An 18,819-nucleotide genomic window follows, 5' to 3' on the forward strand; every position below is an offset into this window, starting at 1 on the left:
CCCCCCATTCAAGGACACTGAATTTCAGTACCTTTCTCACACTTATGATCACATCGATCCTTTATCATGGTTCTGGGCACATGGAGAAAAGGGTCGTTTTCTGTTACAGTTACCCGCCACCTTTCAAGCAATGTCCCTTGGATCCCTCACTCCGGGTGTTTATACCTCCCATCTTGGTGTCATCATATCAAATATATCATGTCCTCACTTTAACGATCTCTGTGACGATGTTAAACTTCAAGTAATATCCCAACATATTTTCAATGTCACTGAAGAAGTTGATTCATCAATTTTTGACGAAGACACTATCGTTTGTCAAGATAAATCATTTTACATGTACGGAAGGAAAATGAATAATTTTCTTGCCACACATGGGTTTGACTACCTTGTAATGTACCAATCTAAAACAGAATGCTGGAGTTTTAATGGTGTTCCACTGGGTGCTAAGGTCAGCCCATATTGGTATGCATTAATAGCTGGAATATTTGCTGCTTTCATTCAAATGTTTTATCCACTTAGTACTTTCTGGTTAATTTGCACAAATCATCCAATATCTGTAAAGAAGGCCATCAATAAGAAAGTCACTGCCATCACATTCATATGTAAAGAAACAGAATTAGGCGTAGGTATAAAACACTTTATGTTGCATAAAACAGGCACTGTTGTAATGGCCATTCGAGGTTTATTTGGGCTCTTTATTGTTATCCTTGTCATATATCCGGGTTTTACAGTTCGAAACCTTTTTGATGACTCGAAGGTAAGTTTCAAGCGATGGCAAGCCTTCTTTAGAATGGAATATGTAAGCTGTGTCCTCTACACATGCTTAGAACAAATTCCTATAATAATCATTCTATGGGGGTGCTTTGAGGTGTTTTATCTAAGGAATGGTAAACACTACCTGTTAAATATCCTACAAAATAATACAATGGAAGAAAATTGGCCAGTGTTAAATTTGAGCATTTTTACACATGAGAACAGCGAAACCCGATTTGACAATAGTTGTGGAATGATTAGAGAGACAGGAGTTCCAAGAGATTTTGCCATGCGTCAGTTAAACACAGTGCTTGATTGGCGTCAGTTCAAAAAGCCTTACCATAACATAATACAGTACTGGGAAAACAGATGTGCAGGTATTGTGTTGTGTGTTTTCTATTACATAGTTTTCCTACCGCCTATGTGGATAATGTCCTTCCCTGGGCTTGACCCTCTCAGGCGACTAATTGTTAGGGTATTCCAGTTTATATTCAATCTTCTCCGATCATTCATCAAATTGGCAAAATGGGCTAATCATCCAGATGACATGTCCTTACGCAAGTTAAAACGCGAATTGAACGATATGTGGCCAAATGGTCTGGCTGATATTCTAAATATCATAAGATTAGAAGTGCTATTTAACTTGTCTCTCAGACTTTTGGCATTTGTGTGCTTGTTGGCAGAGGTTGCTGTCCATATTCTCTCTGGCTTAGTACTCAATTCAACAAAAATGATTTCAAATTTCATATTTCTGATATTTTTGATTGGATTTACATACAAGAGTATCACCTCCATTCACGATACATATTACGACTTTCTTTGCACAATGGTTGATATAGTGTTTGAAATGAAAGACGAGCAAACTCCCGTATGTTTAATTCCTGCAGATTTATGGCACAGGGATACCAGTGGACAAAATCTTATTGCAGCACAATTTTTTTGGGACATAGCTGATGTTTGCAAACCATTGAGAAGAGTTGTAGCAAAGTCTTTGATGATGATATTTTTGGTCGGATTAGCAGTCGGAACAACCCTTTCTCTCATAAATCTGGTCCACTCCAATTGCAATGAAGACCTGCTTACAAATATTGTTACTTTTATTGCCTACGTTATTCTGTCAGAATTACTTAAAATGATAGCTTCCGAAGCCGACCAAAGACGTCAAAAGGAGATTCTCTGTGTCCAGATTCGAGAGGAAATCACAAGTTATGTGCAACAATTGCAATTTGATGCAACACTACGAAATAATTATGGAACAATATAACACAATACTTAAAGGGGCATTGTCACAAACCGCTCACAGAAGTATCCTGGGCCTTCTCGAGCCATTTCCGGTCCTGCCGGGACTCGAACCCACGACCCTTGGATTAAAAGGCGAACACGCTAGTGTATAGACCAAAAGAGGACTTCCCCGTCAGGTCTATAATAACACTAACGCACTTATACCTCCGTGATAATACTCCCCCTCCTCGTAAGGCTAGTCCTCGTGCCTTACTTCCTGGACTCACTGCCAGCCACTATATAAACGCCTAATTCTTTCTGATGGATGGGTTCGCCTGGTGTTAAGAAACACCATGGACCACCGCTGCCACCATTTTTGTCACAAACCGCTCATGGAAGTATCCTGCGCCTTCTCGACTCACTTCCGGTCCTGCCAGGGCTCGAACCCATGACCCTTGGATTAAAAGGCGAGCGAGCTAGTGTATAGAACAATAGAGGAATTCCCTCGTCAGGTCTATAACACTAACACACTTATACCTCCATGACAAAATATAAAAGCTCTCGCTACATAATGTTTATGTACAAAACATTTCTTACAGATTCATTCGCTTGGCAAATATATCATAAAATTTTTTCAATAAAAATAGGAGAGTCTTATTTTTTTACACCAAAAATTGAGGGGTTACAAAATTAGTAAGGGCGCGCACTACGCATGCATTATTTACACTTTCCATCAAAATTTTTGCATAATCTTTAAGGGATCTAAAATGAGCGTTTATTATGCGTTTTAGACAGTATTTTTTGTGGGACATGAGAGCACCTCGGACCTGTCGAATTGCATTCTGAATACGAAGCATGTCTTTCTGATATCAAATAATTTTCATTTTTGAAAATCACAATATAATACAAATTTTATGACAAATTATACAAATTTGATATTTTTCAAATTTTTGATATATAACAGTCCTCGAAGTAAATTATATAAATCTAATGATATATTCTGAAAGTGTTTGTAGCAGGAAGGAAAAGCCGACGGTCAATTGAAAATTTTGACCTTTCATATTGAAGATATGGATTTTTTTCCCAAAAGACCTAATTTTTTTTGGTGTTTTGGGAAAAAAATCCATATCTTCAATAATGAAAGGTTCAAATTTTCAATTGATCGTCGGCTTTTCATCCCACCTACATACACTTTAAGTATAAATCATCAGATTTATAAAGTTTACTTCAAGTACTGTTAAATATCAAAATATCAATTTTAATGATTTGCCATAAAATGTGTATTAAAATGCGAATTTCAAAAAATCAAAATTATTTGATATCAGAATGACATTCTTCGTATTCAGAATGCAATTCGATATGTCTGATGTGCTCTAATGTCCCAAAATAAATACTGTCCAAACGTTCATACCCCAGCCCTTAAGTTACAATCAAAATTTTCCTGTGTTGCATGCTCATTTGTTACACTTACAATCAAAATTTTGTGGTGCTCCAAGCATATCCTTTCCTTCAGGCATGCAACAATTCTTGACCTTTTCGGACAAATTTGTTTTGGGTATGTGTGCAGAAGGGGTGGTCATGAAAATTTTCAACCAAAGATGGGGGGTCATTCCAATTTTTCAGCCCACGCTAAAGGGATCATAAAAATTTGACTCCGGTCACCGACATATTCATGACCTCTGCTTCTGAAGAAAATGACAGCCCCTAAATACCTTTTATTCCTTAAAGCAGGCCTTCTCAACTAGTTTATTTGAAGTGCCAACTGGAACATTTTAGGGATCATGAAGTGCCAACATGACAAGGGAGGACTTTGCGCGGTAGTGCGTCTGCATAGCGAGTAAAGTGCAGTGGTGCTTTACCAAGGCCCAGATTGGGTATTTTCACAGCTTTTTTGTTTATAATAATATCATATTGATGTTATAATGTGCTAATGTTAATTATTAGCTAAAAAGCACACTAATGCAGTACCAGAAGGGGCACTTTGGACAGGGTTCAAAATAAGCAGGAGCCAGGGGCAATTTGAATCCGGGGCAATTTTCAAAAGAAGATCTTATTTTGAGTCCTGATTTTGGTTGGATCTACCAAGGAAAATAAATTATTGCACTAAAACTTATAAAATTCAGGATTTGTATATACGATGTACATATCTGATGCTTTTACTTGTTTGGAAATGGCCCTGAATACAATCATCCTGTTGTATATACATGAAGTATAATAATGTATTATTGAATATTTATAAATACAATGGTATGAACATAAATATCATGAGTTTGACAGAGTGCTGAATACGCAAAATTGCTAATCAATGCAAATTTGCTGTCTTGGGTAAACAGCATTTGAAATATTTTGTACCATTCTATTGATACTTCAGGGGTCCATTACACTAAACTTTTAACCCTTCGTAACTCAGGTAACTGTTCGTAAAGTTACGAATACCCAACACTAGACGTAACTTATTTACGAAGGGTTCCTGTAGTAAATCCCTATTACTTACGAAGGGTACCATTCGTAAGTATGTTTAGTGAAATGGAACCTCGACTTGTCGTAAGTTAGGAATGATTTTGAGACTTACGAGGCTTCTTAAGTTTAGTGAAATGGACCCCTGAAAATTTGAGTACATTTAAAATGTATATTATAGAAGTGAATGTGCACTATTTATTTATAATAAATTGGTACAAATGACCACTTTCAGATTATCAGTGGCACATCCCTACCCAAACCAAACTTGAGTACCCCCCCCCCCACCCACCGGGGGTGTGGTGTTCAAATGCAAGAGCCAATTTCAGGAGAGGACTTGGTTATCGTCACTGGGCGGGAAAAGCCTCGTATGTACTTTTTGCCCTCAAACATGGATGAAGCAAACCATTCAATATAAAGTCTACGCCTACAAGTCTTTATCCATTTTCAAGGGCCAAAAGTAAATATGAGATGTTTCCTGCATGTACTTTTGGCCATTGAACATGGATTAAGCAACCTCTTCAATATAAAGTCTACACCTACAAGGCTTTATCCATGTTCAAGGGCCAAAAGTACATATGAGGTTTTTCCTGCCCAGTGACGTAATGTACTTACTGCTTTTTGTAGTGATTCAGTGCATGGTACATGGTCTAAGTCAATGAACGGGTGTTGAAAGAAATCGCTAAATGCTATTCTCTCGGCTGGGTCTCTCTGTAATAGTCGTACTAGAAGGTCTCTGCACTTATCTGAGATGGGAATGTTGCTGGGAATCTGCAAGTATAAAAAGTTAAAAAAAACTGTCCAAGTGTTTGTGTCTCAACAACAGGTTCCCAAGCTGTTGTGGAATGCGCAAGTTGTATTCTTGAAAGCAGGGTTGTTTGATTTAAATCAGTGATTTAAATCGCGATTTAAATCACTTGATTTTTTTATAAAAATCACTGATTTAAATCAACTTTTTCATTTTTACCATTTTTGATCAATGTAACTTAATTTCTTTCTTAAATTGACTGTTTTACTTCATTCCTGATGTTTCTACAACCTTTGGATACAATTAAAATACCTCTATGATGTCACTTTATCTATTGCTAAAAATTCATCTTCAAGGTGCCGAATTCAACAGGTTTTTCCCCATGATTTTTGCCAAATTTTATCTTTGAAATTTTCACATGTAAAAACACATTTTGAATTTATGTAAATACCTGATAGTATTGGGCATATGTCTAGCATTTCACTGGTCTCTTTTGAATTCATTATGGGGTATAGCAGTTCTTAGAATAAAAAAAATAAAAAAAATCATTTTAAATCAAAAAAATCCGATTTAAATCAAAAAAATCTGATTTTTTTGATTTAAAAAAAAAAAAAAATCAACAACCCTGCTTGAAAGTCAGGTTACCCATTGTGTCGTACGTCCTCAATCGAGAAAATATACAGACCAAAGCACCAACAGTCCCAGCATCACCCGTTAATAAGTGCCCACAGAGAAGAAAGAAACATAGTGTGTGCATTCGTGCAACTAGTCAAAGTCCCCTTGTATTGTATGATGTAAGTTCTCGCATATTCATGAGGGCCGATTGTTCAATCGTGCCGTGTCTAACAATTATGCCAGCGCTGTGTGCCTTCGCTTATAAGCGATAGAGTGTTGCATGCTTTCGCGATAGACCGTGAAAATACACGGTAATTGCGTAGCAGTCTCGCCTGTCGCATTTCATGGAACAATCGGCCCTCATTATTGGGTGATGCTGAAACTTTGACTGGTTGCACGCGCTCTGTTTCTTTCTCCTCTGTGTAAGTGCCAATCAACCCATGAAATGTGAGTGACAAAACTGCTACCAGGGATGTAAATGGGCAACATATCCATTTCCTGAAAATCCATCTAGTCCTTGGACAGGTGACTGACGGCTTGCATGCGGTATTGAAACATTTAGAGGGGTTTGTGTGGGGAATAGGCTGCAGGGTATCACCCCCTTTTTTTACATTTCCGGATTTTTTTTGTTGCCAAATTTCCGGAATTCCAGTAATTTCTGGAAGATTTACATCCCTGTTCTACGCACATACCGCATATTTTTACGACCTTTTGCATAAACTTGAAGGCACACAATGCTGGGGTGATTTGATCAACCGTCATAAATATGTGAGAATTTACAGCATACAAAGCACATGGACTTTGCCTGCTGGTGAATGGTCTATATATGTGTACATCCATATCAAAACGATGCACTTGTCGGCTGCTGCATGTGCCTCATTTCACATAATAGCTAGGAATAAATACCAGACTCATCTCCGAGTAGAGGTCATGTCAAATCATCCCCAAGTGACATGGTTATGGAATGTTCTCTGTATTAATAAGCAATGTGACTTAATTGGGGATGATTTGAAGTGACCTCCAGTCCTCCACTTGAAATGAGTCTGGTATTTATTCCCAGTTTTTATGTGAAATGAGACACATGTAGCACCCGACAAGTGCATCGTTTTGATATGGATGTACACATATTGTCTTATCTGTTCTTTACATCCCACCAACATTGATGATGACGGGGAGGGGGGGGGAATCAGAACAAAAAAATCACTGGAAATTGCACTCTTTTGAGCAAAATATGCCAAAATTTGGGCAAATGTTTGTAATTTTTGCCCAGCAGATTTCCAGGAAAATTTCCTGGGGCTGCTACCACCCAGCTATTAAACCATGGTAGTTTCTCAAACCTTTATTTTGAGCTCTCGACTACAAATATAATTGTAGCCCTTTGGTTGGGGATCCCTGCTCCAGTTTTTTGTTCTGATTTTTCTTTTTATCCCTTACTTATGTTTTGATGTTTATTTTATATTTTAAAATTTTTTTTATCATGGTTTGTACCATTCATTGAAGCCTACCACTAAACAATCTGATTTCAAATTTTGAGTAAAATTATTCCAGCGGCTTGGATATTAGAAGCAAAAGTATGTATCACATAGCCTAGAACAGTACGGATGATACACCAATATGGGGGATGAGGCTATAATCAGAGACAAAATTAAAAAAAGACAAATTTGCATCTGACCTCATCTGTCAATCAAACTTGGGCACAGTTTGTTTGCGAGTGTTGTGAATTGTGATGATCAAATTTCTAAACGTCGTGCCTCATGGTTAATTTTGCACCTTCAAATATATATACAAACCGTCTCAAAAAGTTAGGTAAAAGGAAATGACGGCACCATGTCTTGAATAGTTGCTTTTTGCCTTGTAAAAGTACCAAATTGTTTGCCATTTTCTGCGATTCATTTTCTCCCATCGGAACCTACCTTTTACGCTCTACTAAGCAATGAAGGTTAGTGGGGAGTTTGATTGACAGTGACGTCAGACGCAAACTAGTCTTTAATTCTGTCTTTGATCATACAACCTTTTTGTTCATGCCATATCTTATTGAATCTTATTGATAGTGAATTGATATAAGCGTATTATGACGTGTACACACTGGGTGCACATGGCCTAATTTTCGGAACGTTTCCTATGTTGATTTGAAAAGGTCTATAGGTTTACTCATCTTTATTTAAGTTTAACACATTCTACATGGGTGTTGACTGCAGACGACAAGTTTTACAAAAAAATCAAATTCAAAAATTTCAGAACTGTAAATTTTCATGACCATATTTGGAATCAGCATGAAAAATGCATTAAAATGAGTACAAACAAGCCTAGTATTGGTTATTAAGATAGCTCTTGATATTTTGAGAAAATATCTCGGAACTTTTTATTTACGTTGAAGTTTATGGCAGAGCAGAGCATTAAGATTTGTAATATCTTTGAGGTATTTATGGTGTATAATTAACTGTTTTTATTTGTCATGTATTCTTTTGATTTAATTATTGTAAATTCCATTGGAATTGTGCTACCATGTGAATAAAAACATAACTGAATTTGAATGTTTAATATCATGTTTTATCATTTTGTATCCTACCTTTATAACACGGTATGTACAATAATTGTGCCAAATACACATAGACAGACTTAAAAAAAAAGATTGTTGCAGAAAATCATGCACACAGCTTTAAAATCACAATTTGTACAATTATTTCTTTTTCGGTACAAATTCAGCTGTAAAGCAGAAAAAAGTGACCAAAAATGCAAGAAAAGAGAAAAAAATGTATGTAACATTTTCGTTGCAAGGACAAAAATTTTCTTCTAAGGCAAACCTTTCCCCATTAACATCTGTATATTGCTTTTGAACCGAAAACTAACCTCCTAAAACTAACCTGCAAAAGAGTGAATAAAAAAGAACTGTTAGCTTATTGGTCATTAAGTGCCAACTCAGAGCATGGACATGGTGTACATCATAAAATTTTGATTAAAAAAAATTTTGACACTCTGGTAGATATCCATGAAAAATTAAAACCCTGCAAATTTGAGCCCGTAACTCCACTTCATTTTGCAGAAATGGCAGGTTTTAAATATTTTCAAAAATCTAAATCTTATGGTGTGCAGCATGTGCTGAGTTGGCCTGGAATGACCATTTTGTATCTTCATTAATTACCGCTATAGGTTTGGAGCTCTTGATCTTTTCTGCTAATTCTGCATAGGACCTAGATGCAAATGGAGCTTGACCAAACAGACATTCTGAAAAATAAAAAAATATTTACAATAACATTAAGGGAACTGGAATGAGCGTTTTGAGCGTTTCGACAGCATTTATTGTGGGACATGAGAGCACATCAGACCTATCGAATTGCATTCTGAATACGAAGAATGTCTTTCTGATATCAAATAATTTTCATTTTATGAAATTCACGATATAATACAAATTTTATGACAAATTATTAAAATTTGATATTTGTTACATTTTGGAGATATAACAGTCCTCGAAGTAAATTTTATAAATGTAATGATATAGTCTTAAAGTGTATGTAGGTGGGATGAAAAGCAGGCGATCAATTGAAAATTTTGACCTTTCATATTGAAGATATGGATTTTTTCCCAAAAAGACCTAATTTTTTTTTTTTGGTGTTTTGGGAAAAAAATCCATATCTTCAATACTGAAGGTCAAAATTTTCAACTGATCGTCGGCTTTTCATCCCACCTACATACACTTTAGGTAGAAATCATCAGATTTATAAAATTTACTTGAGTACTGTTAAATATCAAAATATCAATTTTAATGATTTGCCATAAAATGTATTACATTGCGAATTTCAAAAAATCAAAATTATTTGATATCAGAAGGACATTCTTCGTATTCAGAATGCAATTCGATATGTCTGATGTGCCCTAAATGTCCCACAATAAATACTGTCCAAACGTTCATACCCCTTCCCTTAAAGGAAATCTCTGGCAATCACAACGCTATGTCTTATATGTATGTTAGAAAAATAATTATCGAGCACGAATCACATGGCATTATTTACAAATAACTCATAAAAACAACCTCTATCAACACGCGATATTCAAAATCCCTGGGTGCCAACTGTCTGGTGCAATGACGTCATGGTTATTTGTGCTCAATTGTCATCAGCCTTCATTGTATACTGGGACGTCTTTGCACTACACAATTTCGGCGCCCGGGAATTTTGAATATCGTGTGTTGACAGACGGATGTTTTTATTCGTTTTTATGGTCAATATGAGATTGTTTTAAACCATGAGATTCATGCTTGATAATTATTTTCTTATATAAGGCATGATGTTGTGACTGCCGGAGACATCTTTCAATGGACCATTCCATTTGAAATTCATATAACCCCTATACAGTGGCGTAACTCCTTTGGGCTCTGGGGGGCCGCACCCCCGGGCACCCGGGCACCCAAGCCTGGATAGCCTTTGACACGATAATACATTGTTATAGGAAAGAAGTGGAAACCTTTACCCACCATGCATAGAATTACTCTTCATTTGGGTGCCCTTCAACACAAAATTTTCACAAGCATTGAAACATAAATTGGCATTTTAAAGACCTAAATTCAACTTGATTTAATACCAAATTAGTGGTATTTATGCACATTTTCATGCATCGCCAAGACGCAATTGTTTTAGGAAGAGGGGTATTTTGTATTTTTGCCCCTGGGCGCCACAATCACTAGCTACGTCACTGCAGCTAGTGATGAGTCTTCAAAAGTATAGACATTGGAGAATTTGAAAACATTTTGTTTTATTGCCATGAACTGCATGAGCTTGCATTGAAACATGAAATAAATTTAATCTGAAACACTATTTGTAAGTTATTCGGTAGGTCTATGGCTTTCAATACCAACATTGATTAGCTCTGTACCATGCACACCCTTGGTTAGGGGCACCCGAACTACTTTCGCCCCGGGCACCCTGACCCAAAGTTACGCCACTGCCCCTATATGGAAGACATGATCTTAATCTCACACACAGCAAGTGTAGATTTCAAATTGAGTCACCCTAAACCCTCATTTGAAATTCACACTCCCTGTGTGGAAGATTAAGGTCATGTCTTAATTCCATCAGAGGTGTACAGATGTCAACTGGAATAGCCAGAGTTACGGCTGCACACCCAAGTTGACTATAGTTGCAATCACCAAATATTATTGGTTGTCGGTGTGGGGTGGGGGTGGGTGGTGGGGGTGGGTTGAGGTGAGTTGGAGCAAAGTAATGGAAGGGCTCCAAAATTGCCTCAAATATATAGGAAATATTTTGAAATCTTGTCTATTCTTATTGACAGATGAGGTGGAGGAGCAAAGCCTATAACTGGGGGCATTCCCCTTTGCCCCCCAGGCTACCACTGGTTATAATTTTCCAAAATGTTCTAGTGATATTTGACTCAAACCATACGAGCATAACATTTTCAGAACCATCCCCTCATTTTGCACACTATGTGCAATGATCCTGTAACAATCCAGTTGAGGTAGATAGGATGAGGCATGAGGATTGGTGTGAAGAAAATCATGATCTGCATAACTCTTAATGCCTGCAGAATAGGAAAGAATTTATCTTCTGTGGGAGGTAAGTTGAATCTTGGGATTTACACAGCAAGGTCACATGATCTGATCTGAAGATCAACTGTATGAAGAGAGTAGCTGGTGAGAGAGAATTGCATATCGTCGTTGGGCAGGAAAGACCTCCTATGTAAATGTGGCCCTTGAACATGTTTAAACAAAACTGCCAAGAGGTTACATAGGAGGTTTTGCATTAGACATGTTCAGGGGCCAATGACTCATAGGAGGTTTTTCCTGCCTAACAATAGACTTCTCCGTAGTCCACTTGCCCATTTTGCATTCTCTGGTTATTACATTTAAGCATAAAACTCTGATTTGTATTAATTTGTGTGCAATTGATAGATTTTCACATCTGATCTTTTCAGTCACCGTACTCCCTCTGTTTGTTAGCTTCCCAAGTAGACTACTTTCTTTGACTTGCGGTTAACATTTTTAACACAGGTCTCTATGTACAGCTAGGCCAATTTCTGGCCTAACTAAAATTGGCCATGATGTAATGCATCTTTAAATGAATCTGGCTTGTGATTGGTCGCCCAGATCTCATTATTGTTTAAATCCTCCGGGCACGTGCCATTACCATTAACTATACATGGTACACAATTATCTATGGAATGCAGCGTTTTTGTGCTGGCGCAAAAGTTGGTGGATGAACGTATACTAGCGCGTATTATACCACCATGCTTTAGTGCTTGTGGTTAAATTGGATTGATAAACAAGTATGATTGACAGTGTGTTTTAGAAAACAAGGTCCCGGGGTAAAGTTCTGCTTAAAAGTCAAAGTACATAGTCAGATTTTTAACTCGGGCTTTCTCGAATAAACTGGTAGATTCGAAAATCAGAATTGTTCAGTATTAAAGTGAGCCATTCGGCACTGATTTGGTAAAACGATCTAACTTGAAATTTGGACATTTTGAGATAAATCCATATCTTGGGTAATGTGAGGGCACTCTTTCCATTGGTGATATCCTCAAATCACCACCGTGCTTCATTTTATGAGATGTGTTTAATAATTTATTTTATTCAAAAAGAAAAACTTCAAGTATTCAAACTTAAAAGCTCTTTTTCTCGATACATCAATTTTCAAGTTCGATCATGTTACCAAATCAGGGCCGCATTATGCAAGATATGTTGCATTCAATAACATAAGTATACTTTACTTTTACTGTCACTAATTATACAAACTCTTTATGACCATTTTACTATTAATTATAATACACATCAGTATAATTTTTAGTTCCAACAGGATGTGTTCATCATGATTAATAATAACATATTTTTATTTAAATCAAAATTCAACTATGGCATAGTCTAGCCTATTACAACGATACTGCACATGTATACTGACAAGTTTGACTTGTCCATTCCAACTTTTTTTTATTTAAATCAAAATTTGACTATGGCATAGTCTAGCCTAACAACAATACCACACATGTATACTGACAAGTTTGTCTTGTCCATTCCAACTTTTGAGCTGGGAATTATTTCCTGAACATGTTTATGAAATCTTACCATACATAATGACACCCACAGACCACAGGTCCACTTTGGCATCATATTTACTCTTGCATATGATTTCAGGTGCCATGTATAATGGAGAGCCTCGTAAAGTGTCGGCGTAAACTTCCTCACTCAACTGTTGCGCAAAGCCAAAGTCTGTGGATATATAAGAAACAATGTTAAATCAATTTCATCATAACACATGATAGTAGTGCAACTGCCAATAACTGTAATCTGAGACAAATGTGTCAATTTCTTAACCCTGATGCCCCAGGTGTTTTTTTCGCAAGGAGGAAGGAAAGAAGGAAGGGAATAAAGAAAGAAGAAGAAGAAGAAGAAGAAGAAGAGAACATTTTTTTCACTGGTGCAGTTTTGAACCACAGAGTGGACCCAGTGGCGTACCAACTAGGGGGTGGGGGAAAAGTTTGAAACACTGGGACAAAATTGATAGCAATCTGTGATGTGCTTAAATTTTGCCCACCTAGGAAATTTTGATGGAACACTACCACAGAATTAACAAGGAGAACCAGACTCCCTATACCGCCACACACATGTACAAGGCATTCCGGTCCTTGCTGTTAGTATGCGGATATGAACGAAAACAATTCTGTGTAAGAAATATGCATTGTGTTGCTCCTTTGACACAATCAGTGAGTCGCGACATGAAGCACCAATTAGTTTTGGGTGCATTTCAAGCAAAACACAAATACCAAATTTTTTGCTCCATACGCGTATCAAGATGATGATCAAGTCCAGGTTCTTGGTTTAATTCTGTGCACACGCAGTGATGCGGCGCAAGTATTTTTTTTCAAGGGGGAGTGAATTTCATGGGGGGCAAAATCACTAATTTTGCACAAAACTGCCGCAAAACGTAGAAATTTTTCGTAATTTTGGGTTTTAACTGGGGGCAACAGGGGGCAAGAGTTCTGACGGGGAATTTGACCCCCCCCGTGGCGCCACCACTGCGCACACCACTGAAACTCACCTGCAACTTTGAGTACTGGATCACATGTGTCTGATAACAGGAGGTTCTGTGGTTTGAGGTCCATGTGAGTTATGTTTTGAGAATGCAGAAATTGCAATGCACTAGCTGTAATTCAAATGAAATTTACAAGGTTTACAAAATGTTCAGAAATCAATATGCACAACTCTAATTAAATACGATGAAGTTATTGTACAAAAATATTATTGTGTAGAGCCATTCCAGGGATGTGCACAGCACCTTTCAATTTTTTTCCAGGATGTGGTGGTAGATATTGATGCACCTCTTCAATTTTTTCTTTTTCTGTGTGGTGGTAGAATTGATGAAAAAGTAAAATCCTGAAAAATTTGGCTTCATACTCTCATTTACTTTTTAGTTCAATTTCGTCCATCAGGAAATTTAGGGGGTCATGTGAACAAAAGCAAATAATTTTTTGGTCCATTTTTTTGACAGTCAGAGGCCTTTGGTAGGACATCTTATCCCATATTGAGCCTATTAGAACAACTTTTTGAAAAAGTATGTATCCTGGGGTACTTTTTGTATAAATTCAAATCTGGCATCAGAAAAACTTGTTGACTCCTTTACTTTTTTAGATATAGGGCCTGTCAAATGCAACCGTCCATTTAGGACTTTTACCCAGAGAAGTCAGACTCAGAAACATTGTATCAATAAAAAAATTATTGGTCTCAAACCTTTTTTGTTACAGCCTTTTGACAAATAAAATTTTGACAAAACGAAACAAGATTTTGAGAGACCCATAACTTCTTAAGTAGATAAGACGCACTGTTTCTGAGGCCAGATTATGTTTTTCTGGGTAAAAGTCACCCCAGTTAGTACTTTTCAGCATAATATATTTTTTGCAAAGTCAAATATGAGTGTTCCAAAACGCTACTAATTCAACGACGTAACTTGAGAGAGCAAAAAGTGGGGGCCTGGGCCAAATTTTGACAAGCCATATCTCCAAAACCGCTTGGAGTTGAGCATTCATTTTTTTTTCATGTGTTCACTATGCTCATAGAGGTATGCTAGAAATGATTTTCAGTAAAATTTGAGGGGATGACCACTGACCAACCAACCCATTTTGTTGATGTGGTTGGAATGACATATATGTGAGTAGGCAAACCTAACTGATGTTTTTAAAGCAAAGTCATCGAGTCCCAAAGCCAATATCTCTCAGAAATGTTGTCCAAGAACATATTTTCAACATACCTGAAGTTGATGGTGGGGCAAATTGTCTGACATTGGTTTTCAGGGGGGTCAAAATGTACAAAAAATGTACAATTGGAGTTTTGCATGGGTAATAACTCAGCTAAAAGTATTCTAATAGGCTCAATATGGGATAAGAGTAATCTCCTACCAAAGGGCTCTGACTGGCAAAAAATATGGACCAAAATTATTTTTACTTTTGGAGTTCTGACCCCGGTTGGTCCTGGATGGGCTGTTGCATTTGAGGGCCCTATATCTTTTAAAGTAAAGGAGTCATAAGTTTTCTGATGCCAGATTTGAATTCTACACAAAAAAGTAGCCCAGGATACATACTTTTCAAAGTTGTTGGGGGTTCCTTTATACATTTTTGGACCTACAAATCATCGTTTTTCGTTATGACACATTTTTACGCTGACCCCCTAAATTTCAAAAATGATGCCACAGGAAAACGAAATGGAGTATGAAGCTCAAATTTTCAGGATTTTACTTTCTCATTAATATCTACCACCACACAGAAAAAGAAAAAAATCAAAGAGGTGCTGCAGTGCACATCCCTGCAGTTGACATGGAATGGCTCTGTAATATTTTTTTAATTTTATTTTTTAAATTTTATGTCTGAACTATGCAAGGCATTAACAGCTGCTATCGGTATGATAGCGCTGATGGGTTGGCGCCAAGATAGTTGTTAGCCTCCCGTTTGAAGCTCAGCCGATTCTGGTTAGAGGTAATTGGACCAGGCAGAGCATTCCAAAGGTGAGCTGAGGATGGAAGGAATGACCTCTGGTGGCTGACCAGGTTGGATCTTGAGATTTTGACAGCTTGGCCGTGGGATCTGACAGAGCGCCGCAGATGAGGATCAATAATCATACGATCTGGTAACAGATGTTGAAGGAGTTCTGGCATTAAATAAACACCTGGCATCATAAAAACATCACATGGTCAAAGCAGGGTCCAATGATATATGCAGAAAAAATTAGCAAATTGCACAGGGGAAATGGTCAGTTGCATTGAGAAAAACAGCTAATTTCACAGGGCATAACACAGATATACCCAATTGGATGGAAACTTTTGCAGGGGGATTGCACAAAAAATGGCTAATTTTGCAAGGACTTGCAGGGCCATCACAGGTTTGACGAATATTGCTTGTGCAAGGTTTACATCAAGGTTGTGAAATCATTTTTTGGCGCAATATAACAAAAAGCATGTATGAAATTGGTGATAAATTGCTTTGGGAAAAAATTACATTCTATTGTGCAGAGAAAGGCAAATTGCGCAGAGCTTCCCAAGATTCTCCCCTAGGGAGTATGAATTTCAAATAGTGTTACCGAAATGGGTGACTCAATTGTAATTGTGTGGGAGATTAAGGTCATGCTTTCCATAGAGGGTGTAATGTATTTCAACTGGAATAACCCAAAGTGTTGGTATCTTACCTAACTGCTGCAAAAATCTTCTGACAAACCTCTCTGGCAAGGCCTGTTTCTTGCGTATAAAAACTGATAAATCACCACCACTGCAGTACTCCATCACAAGGTAGATATAGTGATTGTCCCACTGAAATGAATGAACACAAAAATTGGTTGATATTTTCAGATTAATGGTCCAAAGGGTCATACACCCTAACCCTCAACTACACCATAACCCTAACCTATAACTTAAGCCCTGATCCTAAACATACTCTTATAAATGGAACCTTATCCAAAACCTATCCTAACACTTATGCTACCCTAACCCTAACCTTGTCCTAACCCTAATCCCAACATAAAATGCCCTTTAAAACCTGAACTTTAACCCTTTCCAATTAATAACCCTTTGGACTAATGCACAGTTCCCCCAAAATCAGAGTCAAAATGTCAATTTGTACACATACTCTTAGCTTTTAGAAACTGGGGCCGAGGTCATCAAGTGAAGCCACACAAGTGAAGCCACACAAAATACACAGCCTGCGAGAGGGAACGCTGGATGGAGAGCTTGCCTTGCAGCCCTTGTAGGCCACATGACCAAAGCCTGAGAGAGGGAGTGTCGGAGGTCGAGGAGGAAACTTGCAGTCCTTGTGGGTAACATGACCAAAATAGGAGGTACCGTATTAAGGTCAGGTACCCTTAGCAGGTTTCTTTCAATTTCTGACTAACATGCTGATATACTGCCCAATTCCTTATTGCTGTATGCAGGTGGAGTAATCCAAGCAGGGTTTTGTGAGTTATGATTAATTTCTTAAATGTTCATGCAGTTGTTGCTTATAATGAAAGACAAAGATAAAAAGAATTTATCGTGTCTGATGTCACTGTCAATTACGATCCTTGATTGGTTTACACAGGTTAATCAGCGCGTACAAGGAAGACCGATCTATCTGCTGCTGATCGGAGAAAAGGAATAGCAGCAAATGGCGAAAAAGTACGTACTTTTACAAGGCAAAAAGCAGCTTTTCTAGGCATTGTGGACATGGTGCCTTTGGTTAAGAAAGTTTCCTACTATAAAGACCTAACTTTTGAAATGGTTTGCATGTCGAAAGGGGCAAAATTAATAATAAGGTGCCCGGTTATAAATCAGCGTTCAGCAAGTCATCATCACGACACTTGTAAACAAACCATGATCAAATTTGATTGGCAGATGACGTCAGACGCGATAAATTGTTTTTATCTTTGTCTTTCATTATAAGAACTTCCTGGTCAGTTGTTGATGTGATCCTGAAACTACAAGTGAAATTACTGTTAAACACATCTTTCTCCACTTAAAATGCACACAGCAATGTTAAATAGTACGATGCAACCGATGTCGGTTGCAATACATTTGTGACAGAGTGATTTTCCAAATTTCTATTTCACATAGTGACATGAAGGTTTAAAGCTAGCTATATCCTATAATAGGTATTACTTTCTAACTATTAAAGATATAGTTTGAACCTTTAACTTCAATTTCAAATAGAATCGGGCCACTGAGAGATAACAGTGGAGGAGTATCGACTCTGTTATTAGTAACATATCCTACAAACATGTTTTGCTCCAATTCGTATTTTGTCCTTCACATGCGCCACTGTCACTGTGCGTTGTGAATGACGAAAAGCAAGTTTGACCAGATATTTAAGGCTTAGAATCCCGGCTGAAGGGGGGGGCTTTTAAAATATCACCTTAATTATAACATGAATTTACACTTTTTTCTATGGGGTTGATGTTCATTTTGCATGGCCAAAAAGGAGGGCCCCGGAAATAACTTTTGGACCAAAAGGGGGGGGGGGTCTGAAAAAAAATCAGTGAATTTTTCTTTTTGCATCAGGCCCCCTGTTACAAGTGTTTGTGAATGGTCCCTTACCACAAAATCTTTGAGCTGTACGATGTAGTCATGGCGGATCTTCTTGAGGATGCCGATTTCCTGCAGGAGGTTCTCTGTTGTCTTTTTGTTTAGACTGCTTCTCAGGATGCATTTGATGGCAACAACCTCTCTCTGTTGACTCTATAAATGGTTAAAGCATATAAATGTCATCATAAAAAACATAATCGATTTATGCCAAGTAAAAAGAATAACATGTATATCGTCCGAACTTTAAAAAAAAATGGTAAGAGAGGCCTTATTGTTATGTTATTTATGTACCACCATTCATTGCAACGTGTTTGTCAACATATCATTAGAATGGGGACTCGGGGAGGTCCCTAATATTTCTGTTATTTCCCCAAAGCCCTACCCCCTACAATGTAGCTTGAATAGAGTGTTTGCACTTTGCAAGGCAAGGTGTTTATAAATGATAACCAAGAACTTCTTAGTATGTAGTCCGAATAATCAGACCCA

At 37.5% G+C, this 18,819-nt stretch overlaps 1 protein-coding gene across 1 annotated transcript in view; it reads right to left on the reverse strand.

Moving 5' to 3' along the window:
• LOC140144062 (serine/threonine-protein kinase ULK3-like) overlaps positions 1-18,819 on the reverse strand; it is a 145,105-nt gene that overhangs the window by 124,327 nt on the left and 1,959 nt on the right. The window contains exons 2-7 of the mRNA XM_072165890.1: positions 18,346-18,486; positions 16,470-16,590; positions 13,837-13,941; positions 12,864-13,007; positions 8,937-9,019; positions 5,047-5,202 (exon numbers count right to left, since the gene is read on the reverse strand). Coding sequence (XP_072021991.1) covers positions 5,047-5,202; positions 8,937-9,019; positions 12,864-13,007; positions 13,837-13,941; positions 16,470-16,590; positions 18,346-18,486 — 750 coding nt within the window. The remainder of the gene's footprint in view (positions 1-5,046; positions 5,203-8,936; positions 9,020-12,863; positions 13,008-13,836; positions 13,942-16,469; positions 16,591-18,345; positions 18,487-18,819) is intronic.

The sequence above is a fragment of the Amphiura filiformis genome, unplaced genomic scaffold, assembly GCF_039555335.1.
Source record: "Amphiura filiformis unplaced genomic scaffold, Afil_fr2py scaffold_38, whole genome shotgun sequence".
Taxonomy (NCBI): Eukaryota; Metazoa; Echinodermata; class Ophiuroidea; order Amphilepidida; family Amphiuridae; genus Amphiura; species Amphiura filiformis.